The 9,506-nt window shown below is 41.6% G+C and overlaps 1 protein-coding gene across 1 annotated transcript; it reads left to right on the top strand.

The window, feature by feature from the left end:
• On the top strand, positions 1–9,134 carry LOC119340121. The gene is made up of 16 exons (XM_037612029.1): positions 1–60; positions 1,330–1,867; positions 2,122–2,371; positions 2,780–3,078; positions 3,285–3,464; positions 3,633–4,367; positions 4,447–4,541; positions 4,628–4,681; positions 4,946–5,034; positions 5,112–5,177; positions 5,376–5,924; positions 6,827–6,901; positions 7,027–7,097; positions 7,202–7,259; positions 7,706–7,907; positions 8,163–9,134. The coding sequence occupies exons 2-16, from the start codon at positions 1,461–1,463 to the stop codon at positions 8,798–8,800; spliced, it is 3,768 nt and encodes a 1,255-aa protein (XP_037467926.1). The 5' UTR covers positions 1–60; positions 1,330–1,460; the 3' UTR covers positions 8,801–9,134.
• The last annotated feature ends 372 nt before the right edge of the window (positions 9,135–9,506 follow it).

The following is a 9,506-nucleotide window of genomic DNA, read 5'->3' as shown; positions in this document are numbered from 1 at the left end:
TGCTCCTCTTCCGCGGCGAGCTCCCCCGCCGGATTGAAGATCCGGATCCCCGCGCTCTTGGTAAGCCCTAATCCCACCGTTTACGCCCAATTTGATTCCGCCGAGCAATCGTGCTATCCCCGCGTGCGCGGGGGTGCTCGGAGGCAGCTGCCTGAGCTTGCGGGAGGGATTTCCTTGTGCGACGCGTGGTCTGACATGTGGGCCCACCCCGGGGGTTGATCCGCCACAAGGGTTTGGCCGCGGGATCCGGCAGGGGTCGGGGCGTCTAGGATGATGGTGGTGGTGGTGATGGTGGCAGGGCTGTGGAGAGGTTCACGAGAGATGGTATGTGCTGGATTTAACTGGAATTGCTGGGATCTCTGCTGAGATCCGGGCGGTGAGTGGCGGTTGGTTGAGCCGGCTGGATCAATAGAGGCGGGCTAGAGTGCTGTAGTGGCAAGCTTCGTTAGCTTTGAATTGGTGAGTTCTTGATTGTAGCTAGCACGAGACTTGCGGGGTTTGGCAACAGAGAATGGCCGAGTTTGCTGGACATTTGGAAAAGAATTGAGAGTAGTTCTCAGTGCTTCATTTGGCGCTTCGGCAACTTCTACATTTTGGTCATTGATGGACGTTGCATGGAGCCATGTATCATGGTTTATTTGATTTGTTAGCTAGCTCCAAGAACTTTGGGTAAATGTCGCTATGTCGTCCTTCTCCTTGTAGATGGTGCATTTCTGTTGGTGACGCTGATTGTCAAGTGGCCTTCGGTTTGTACTAGAGCTCATCCTTAGGAGCTGCTAGTATCTCTGTCGAGCTTTGCTCTGTGCATTACATTGTCACTATGGCATGATTAACCAGATTTGGGATTTGACAACTAACTAGAAGTATAATCTGATGGAAAACAAACAAATTTTGTGTCTCATAGTTTACCCCAAGACTCATGGAAGGAGTAGAGCTGGTTGCATTTATTAATAGTATTGTTGCATTAATGGGATGCGTCGCATATAATTTGACAAGTTGTTTATTTATAATTTATGTACGATTAGCGTATCACACTGCAGTTGGCCTGTTTTGCGGACTATGTTTTATCGGTCAATATTAATAAGCAGAAAGCTTCTGTATACGGAAAGAGGTTTGTGTTTGTAAAAATCTGGAGTAGAACAGGATGTCACACGCGGAAATATTTATGTAAAATATTAAGTGGTGGCACAATCCATTAAGGTTGTGTGTTTTCTTTGGTCAAAGCTATCTTTTTTGCTCCTTACTTTGGACCTGGAGCGTACCATGTTACTTGATGTGAAAGACTGGTTCCATGATTTATTTATTACTCACGATCTTCTATATTGACAGGGTTTTCTGTGATTTGAGATCTCTTACTGCTTCTTGGGCATTTGAGCTCAATGGTTGCAAGATTAGTCTTTTGCAACTTTTTGTACTCATGTTGAACTTTTTAGCGGCGTAAACTTGCCAGAACCAGGTTAATGGCATCTGGTACAAAGTCAGACTTGTTGTCTGGCAGCCCTGATGGGCATGGATACTTCAATGGATCACGCGGGTCATATTCGTCTGCTTCATTGGAAAGGTCAGGAAGCTTTCGTGAAGGTGGTGATAGTTATGCGACGTTCCCAGTATCAAGCTCAACAAGATCACCAGCAACTAAGAGCAGCGACTCTGCTACCTTGCTTCAATCCCTTGCCATGGAACTAAGAGCAGCAACTTTGGATCAGAAAGCATCTCGATTAGATGTAAAAAAATCAATAAGTTCCATATTTGGAACTTCTCCAGAAGAATCAACATCAACTCCATGTACAGGAAGGAACTTTCCTAATTCTGTTGAAGAGATCAGACGTTTGAGGCATAACCTTAATGAGATGTCAAACAAAGCTAGGTACTACTCTCTATGCTGTCTTGTCAGATGAACCAAGAATGTGAAAGACGGTAGCAAACAGGGAACTCTAAATTCTGTTAATTAGTTGATTGGCTGATGTGTCCAATTTAGAAAAGCATCTTTTATTGGAGATAGGCCTTTCTTCTACAATACTGATTTTATCGTACTAGAAAACGTTCTATGGGCAGACAATGTGCATATGGATTATTATGTTAACTATGCACTAATTATTCAGTATGATTTTTCTTTTGCAGTTTAAGAGCTAGAGCTTTTGGTGCTGCTGTAGCGAAGATTGATAAATGTTGTCCTAACATTACACGAAAACGTTCCCGCGGAGACAGTTCATCAAATGAACGATCTACCGCATCTTTGTGTGGAGGAGCTATGTCCAGGATTGGCCCGCACGGCCATCTAAATGCAGATGATGCAGAACTTGGGCCTCAAAGAGAAGAGAGGACAAAGAATGCAGTACAAAATAGGAGATTGCGTACATCCATGACGGAGGTTGTAGCTTGCAGTGCTAAATTTTGTTAACTCTCCGCTTGTCACTTCTTTTCTTCTACATGGTTGTTTAATAACTAGTTGCTAAAGTGTTGGACAAAAAGGAATGATATGACTATGTGTTGCTACTCAGTGTACGGGTTGCTCTCTATCTCTGTTTATCAAATTAGGCCTCGCTTTAAACTGATTTTCTCTCCATTTGTCATGTTGTTTAGCTATATGTTCTACTACATTGACTCTGATATGCTGTTTTGTTATTGTTAACTTGCATGAAATGATATTTCTTGTGCATGGAAATCAGATGACCTGCCAGTTTTATTTAACTTATTATTATGGATTTTTATATATTTGTTTAGTTTACATTTTGATTGTTCTCTTAATTGATAACACGACTTATTTCTGGTTTATTAGATGGACTCAAGGACCGCGAGTATCTCAAGGGGATTGGCACCCGTTGATAGAAGCTCGGATCCTGGGAAAGTTACAAATGGTGGTCCAGCAGTTCCTGAAGAAAAAACGAGAGGCTTGGCAACTAGTATTGATGGTTGGGAGAAGCCAAAGATGAAGAAAAAGCGTTCTGCCATCAAGGCAGATGTTTCATCTGTTAGTACTTCACGAACCATGGATGTAGACCGGGAGCAGAAACAAGGCATGCAACACAAGTTTAGCAGTGATGCCAGGGCAAGAATGGGAAATTCCCCTAGTTTCAGGTGAAAGACTCATTCTTCGATCCTTGCTTTTCATTGCACTGATTCTCTATTGTTCAGGCTTCATTTGCTCTGAGAATTCAACTGTTTCTCTCTGTACATTCTTCAAATTCAGTAATTCCACTAAATTTAATAGGAAGTCCTTCTCATGACCATGCAGCACCTTTTTTCTTCTTCTGGGTATTAATTATGTGAAACTGAATGTGCAGGTCTGGAGCTGTTGCATCTGTCTCTGGCACTGGTAAAGCAGACTTGCTTTCTGCACAAAATGGTCTTGTTGGGCGATCCCTGAATAGGAATGACCAAGACAGTGGTTTCCATCCTACTAACAAAAGGGATCGACAACTTGTTTTAGACAAGGAAATGTCCAATCCCAAAGCTATTAACAAGTAAGATGCTTCTCTACCTTTTACTTTGTATCCTCTTACCCCAATTCATCACTTGCCACATCGAATGGATGTAGTTACCTCCTGCATGTCAAGACTTATTTTTTTTACCAACATTTGCTTCTTTCTGCAAGTAAAAATGCATGGCATCTGATGCATTGAATTTTTCAGATTCAATGAAGATGACACTAGTTCTAATATCACAGCAGTATCAAAGGCAAACGGGTCTGCTAGGGGACCCCGATCAAACTCTGGTTCATTATTGAAGTCATCTCCAAACAGGCATCGACTACAAGCTAATCCTGATGACTGGGAACATCCTTCTGCCACAAATAAGTTGAATTCTGCTAGTGGATCTGGCAATTCTAAACGTACAAAGTCTGCACATTCACTATCCCCTCCCACCCAGTGGGGTGGGCAGAGGCCTCAGAAGATTTCCCGTTCAGCAAGGAAGTCAAATCTCCCCATCATCACAAGCACTGATGGGACATTAGTATCTGGTTCGCTTGAAAGTCCATCTATCAGTGAACAATCTGCTGGGTTACCCAGGCGTGCATCTATAAATGGTTCACAACAAGCCAAACGGGGAGATCATGGGCACTCAACTGGACCTGAAGGAGGCGAGTTTGGATTTGCTGAGAAAAAGTTGAGGGACAAAAGCAAAAGGGCTGGTGAACTGGATGATGGCCACTGTGGTTTTCAAAAGACTGCAATGCTTGGGCATCCTTCCAAAAAGAATAAGTTTTCTGTTGATGAAGATATTGGTGATGCTTCACGAAGACAAGGAAGGATTGGTCGTGGTTTTACTCCAACCAGGCCCAGTACCCCTTCATCACTTGACAAGCTTGAAAATGCTCCGATTACAAAACAAAGAAGTGTAAGGACAGTCTCGGAGAGAAATGAAAGGTGAGACTTTTCCCTCAACCAACCGCAAGTCATTTGAGATACGGCTCAGAGATATTCTTACGGTGAATTTTCCTTGTAGTAAATCTGGAAGACCACTGATAAAGAAGATATCAGAGCGTAAAGGCAATGCACGCCCTAGGCATACAATTAGCAATCTGCAGTTGGACTCTCCTGGTACATGCCCACCACCGAGTGTTCAACTGTTGTTTGTGATTCTAGTGTTCTTTCATTCTGCTGACGTTGTTTTATTCACTTGCCAGTGCAATCAGAAGATGATCATGAGGAACTGCTTGCTTCAGCAAATTCTGCTCTAAGTATTTACTATACTCCTTAAAGTCCAACATTTATCTTTGAGAGAAGTCCATATTACAACCTTGAATTGTCAACAAAGTCTAAGATACAACTCTGAACTTCAAAACTGTCTACTTTACAACCTCAGACTTCCAAAACCGGACAAAAACCAACTCTGAACTGGTTTCAACTTTCAACACAGTTTTGGCTGATTTTGGCCATTGACTTCATAGTCAGCATCATCTTTTTATTTGGAAGTTACTGAGTGATGTTTCTGCTTGTTTTAGGGTCTGCTTATGGAAGTGCATTTTGGCGGCAGGTGGATCCTTTCTTTGGTTTTGTGACCACGGAAGACATAGCGTACCTAAGTGAACAGGTATACATGATCTTATTTTCTATCAAAATAATTACTTTTTACTCGGCGGTTTCTTGATTAATACTTCAATTGTTTAGATACATTTGCTAGATGACTCTGCTGCGAGCAGGTCAGTTGAAGGAGACGAAAGTCGGAAATACAAGGTACTATAGTATGCTATGAAGATCACTCCTTTCATTACACTACTGTAAAAATATGTCTGGTTAGCTATGCGTTTGTGGGTAGTTAGCATATATAGAAGTCGAGAATGCATTCATAGTTTGATACCCTCTATTTATCATTAATCCCTACCATTTGTTTCTGGTCCAGTCAATTTATGCTGAAATTTTTCCATTTTGCAGGGTAGCCTTGAATACATTTCAGAGCCATCAACTCCGGCTGGTAGCAACAAAGATGACCATAGTGCTCTTCCAAATGGGTATGCCCTGAATGGGATGGTGAATGATTCAGGCGCCTGGGGGACAAGCTGCATTGAACCTATCCTGGATCAACTTGTCCAAGGAATTGATGTGCGAGAAGTTGGTTCGGTTGGCCAAAGACTTATTCAAGCTTGGATAGATGAAGATAAGGTTGATGATATTGCCAACGACGTTTACAGAAGCGAAGGATATCCATTCGATACACATGAAATACATTTTGATGAAGGAGGATGGAAATCTCATTCAGAAGGTTATAAGTTGGAGCCTTTGCTGAATTTTGAAGCTGCAGGGAATTGCCCTAATGGTTTCATGTCGGGATCTGATTGGAAATACAATGATGAACCGTCACACAAGAACAGTAATGTCATGGAGAAGGCCAAGGTGTGGCCCGAGTTTCAGTACAGTGAAATGTGCTTCAGTGATAGGATTATCATCGAGCTAAGTGAAGTGGGTGTATCTATTGAACCCGTGGTAGGTATCTTGTCACTATTACAGTAGCATTTTATGCAATTTGTTTTGGTTACATAGGATTTTATTTTGCATTGATTATCTTCCCATGTGCATTTTGTACACGAACATGCATGGTCTACTCTCAGTAACAGCTTATTTTCAATCCATTTCTTTTGCATAATCAGATAATAACCTTGGAGATTGCCTTAGCAGTAAGAGGTTGACAACCATTGAAGTTAGGTCGCTCATGAGTGGGTTTGCCTAATCTGCCGAGACTGCTCATATTCCAACAGCTTGCTCGTGTGGAAGTGTATATGTGGATTGCCTAGCCCTTTCCACAGTTCGGACTTTTGGTTGTGTTGGCTAGTGCATGAAACTTAATATGGTATTAGGACCTAAGGTCTTGAGTTCAAGTCCAGGCTTTCCTGCGTCACACATGAGAGGGGGCTAGTCCATGAAGCTTAACACGTTGCACCGTTTTTGGCGGGTTATCGCTAATGAACAGCATAGTAGACCTAGTTCAGAAGTCACTGCATTAACAGTTTCTTCTATTTGTTAGTTTAATAATTAGGTGCCTTCTTATTTAGTATGGGCTATGTTTTTCTACTGTTAAGAATGTTGGACATGTGAAGAGTATTTTATGCTACACACCGAATATACCTGCAGCCCAATAATAATAATAATAATAATAAAATAATAATATGAGTATTGGAGGCAGATAGTACGTAAATTCTATTAGCATTTGAATATGGGTATTTATGTTTAGCTCTATTTATTAATAAAACTATTGATGTTTATATTTGTTGATAGAAGTATTTATGTTTATATTTATTAATAAAAGTGTTTATGTTTTGGTCTCTTAGTTTTCTGAAATTACAGTGCAGATCATTTTCCATGTTTTGACTGTTCTGTTACCATTCCAGCCCGATCTTGCACAGAGTGAAGACGAGGATGTCAATGCTGAAATCTGTAGATTAGAAGGCCAACTTCATAAGGAGGTATTAATAAATCACTATACATGTGTGCGTGCGTCGGCTAACCTGTTTCACTATTTTGAGTGTCATTGGCTCATTCCTTCAACATAAGATGTCAAGTTAATTGTAATCCTTTTATGGTGTTGAAGGTTCTCGAGAAGGAAAAGTTACTAGCGAAGTTGGACAGAATGGTTAGAACTGCGAAGGAGTCTCAGCAGAGGTATTGTACATTTTTTTTTGGCGGGTGATACATTGTTTCTTACTTGTTACAGCACTATTTCATGAGTTTCAAACTTATATTTACATGGTTCGGCCCAATACCAGGGAATTTTCGCGGCGCGCCATGGAGAGACTTGTGCTGATTGCTTACGAGAAATACATGGTAATAATTTCATTCTAAAAATCTCGAAAATACAACTACCTCTTAGTTTCTTTGGGTCATTGGCTAGTGTGCACTAATGTTGTTTCCTAATTGCTAATATAGTATGATTATAACCCTAATTTTGTTCTACTTGGGTTTTTGAGTCGAATGAAGATATTTGCTACTCCCTCCGTCCCATAGTATAAGAATGTTTTTGACACTAGTGCAGTGTTAAAAACGTTCTTATATTATGGGACAGAGGGAGTAAAATTGAAGGTTTTGTGTTTATGTTATTTTTGTTTGAAAATTTCTTAATAATCAAGATTTGTTTTCTCATACCAAGCATTTGCTGTTTATGAGATAATGACCTTGGTTGCTTTGTTTACCTCAATATTTTTTGTGAATCCCAAATTCATTGTGTTAGAATACTTTATTAAACGGTTATTATTGTTGCTGCCAAACTACAGGCTTTCTGTGGCTCAAATAATTCAAGCAGCAAAAGTGTTAATAGAGCTAGCAAACATGCTGCCCTCAGTTTTGTTAAACGCACGATGGCACGTTGCCAAATCTACGAAGAGGCAGGAACAAGCTGCTTTGATGAAGCCCCTTTCAAGGATATGTTTATATCAGCAACTTCACACAGAAGGGACCCAGATTCTGCTTCACAAGGTATTGTTTGTACTTTATATTAACTACTCCCTCCGTTCCAAAATAAGTGACTCAACTTTGTACTAGCTTTAGTACAAAGTTAATACAAAGTTGAGTCACTTATTTTGGGACAGAGGGAGTATCAAGCACCCATACACAGATTCATAAAGAAAAGTAATACTTGCGCTCTTGGTAGTAAGCATTCGTGTATACCGAATACTGTTCTACTTTGTCTTCACTATAATATCGCTTGTGTTCTTACTCGTCTTTTTACAGAAAATAATACACTACCAAAATCGGTCCAAAGGTCTAGTGCATCGGACGCTTCTCGAGCGAGCAGTCACATGTCGGATCTGTCATTTGCCAAGGAGGATCCCTGGACAAATAATGTAAAACAAAGGGAATTGTTGCTTGATGAGGTTGTAGGCAGCATAACTGGAGGAACCCTGAAGACCTCGGGCCTTGGGGCTTCCCTTGTTAGCAATACAAAAGGAAAGAGAAGTGAGAGAGATAGGGAAGGTAAAGGGCACAGATCAGGGCGCCCACCATCGTCCAATGCAAAAGGGGAACGGAAGAATAAAACAAAGCCCAAACAGAGGACAGCCAACATATCTGCTCCTGTGGGCAGTGCTCCTCCCCGGGATCCGGATCCACAGCTGCAGACGATAGTAACTCCTTCAGACAACAAGAGCAAGGACAGTAGCACCTTTGCTGCCACTAGACGTGATGAACCGGCAAATCCCACACATGATGCTGAAATACCAGACTTATCTAACCTTGAGCTACCAGGAATCGATGGCGATTTTGGCGGCTGGTTAAATAATATAGACGACGACGATGGGTTCCAGGATCTCGACTTGATGGGCCTCGAGATCCCAATGGACGACATCAACGAGATTAATATGATGATATAGGCCCACATAGAAAGCTTCATATAGTGCACAGGTAACAGGTGGTTCTCTCAAGATAACCACCAACCCCAGCAGGTTTAACACCAGGCCGGATAGTCCCCAGGTAGCCTTTTCTTTTTCTTTTTTGATAAAAGCTTGTAGAGACCTCACACCCCTCCCCCTTTGTATCATCGGCGTGCAGCTCGCCTCCCTACCTTGTACAACACGTTACTCTGTACTGTACATATCTATTTTGGTGCTGTACAAGGCAGGGAGGCCAGTTGCTTGATTGTACTCGAAAGGCTGTACATATGGTATCCCCTTGTGCTAAAATAAAGCGGCGTCGGTTATAGCTTTACTACTATTGCCTATTGGCGTTTTGTTGGTTGCGGTCTGCCGCAACAGTTGGCGCACGCCTTCGTTGCTACCTGGCAGGCGCATTTCCCTTGCTATTTGGGAACGTCTTGTGTATCTCGGCCGATGCTTTCTGTCACCTGTTTCACTGGACCATGTGATCCCATCTCGTTATGCCAGCCCAATTGATGGACAAGTGCTATGCACTTTTTGTTGTTGTTATTGTTGCGAAAACCCAAGTGTTATGAACTTCAAATTGAATCAACCATTTTTTTTGAGCTCAAAGGGATACCAACTAGTCTTTTTTTTTGAGGGCTAAAGCTGCTTTTATTCAATATCCAAGTTCGACGGAATACAAATGATATTCGGGGTTCCT

Source organism: Triticum dicoccoides, chromosome 1B (assembly GCF_002162155.2).
Source record: "Triticum dicoccoides isolate Atlit2015 ecotype Zavitan chromosome 1B, WEW_v2.0, whole genome shotgun sequence".
Taxonomy (NCBI): Eukaryota; Viridiplantae; Streptophyta; class Magnoliopsida; order Poales; family Poaceae; genus Triticum; species Triticum dicoccoides.
This window is presented reverse-complemented; position numbering and strand designations above follow the sequence as displayed.

Excerpts from the sequence above, each read along its gene's own strand:
- LOC119340121 (XM_037612029.1), top strand. The coding sequence starts at position 1,461 with ATGGCATCTGGTACAAAGTCAGACTTGTTGTCTGGCAGCCCTGATGGG. Across the intron at positions 1,868-2,121 it reads GAGATGTCAAACAAAGCTAG|TTTAAGAGCTAGAGCTTTTG; the intron begins GTACTACTCTCT and ends TTTCTTTTGCAG. Across the intron at positions 5,925-6,826 it reads GTGTATCTATTGAACCCGTG|CCCGATCTTGCACAGAGTGA; the intron begins GTAGGTATCTTG and ends TTACCATTCCAG.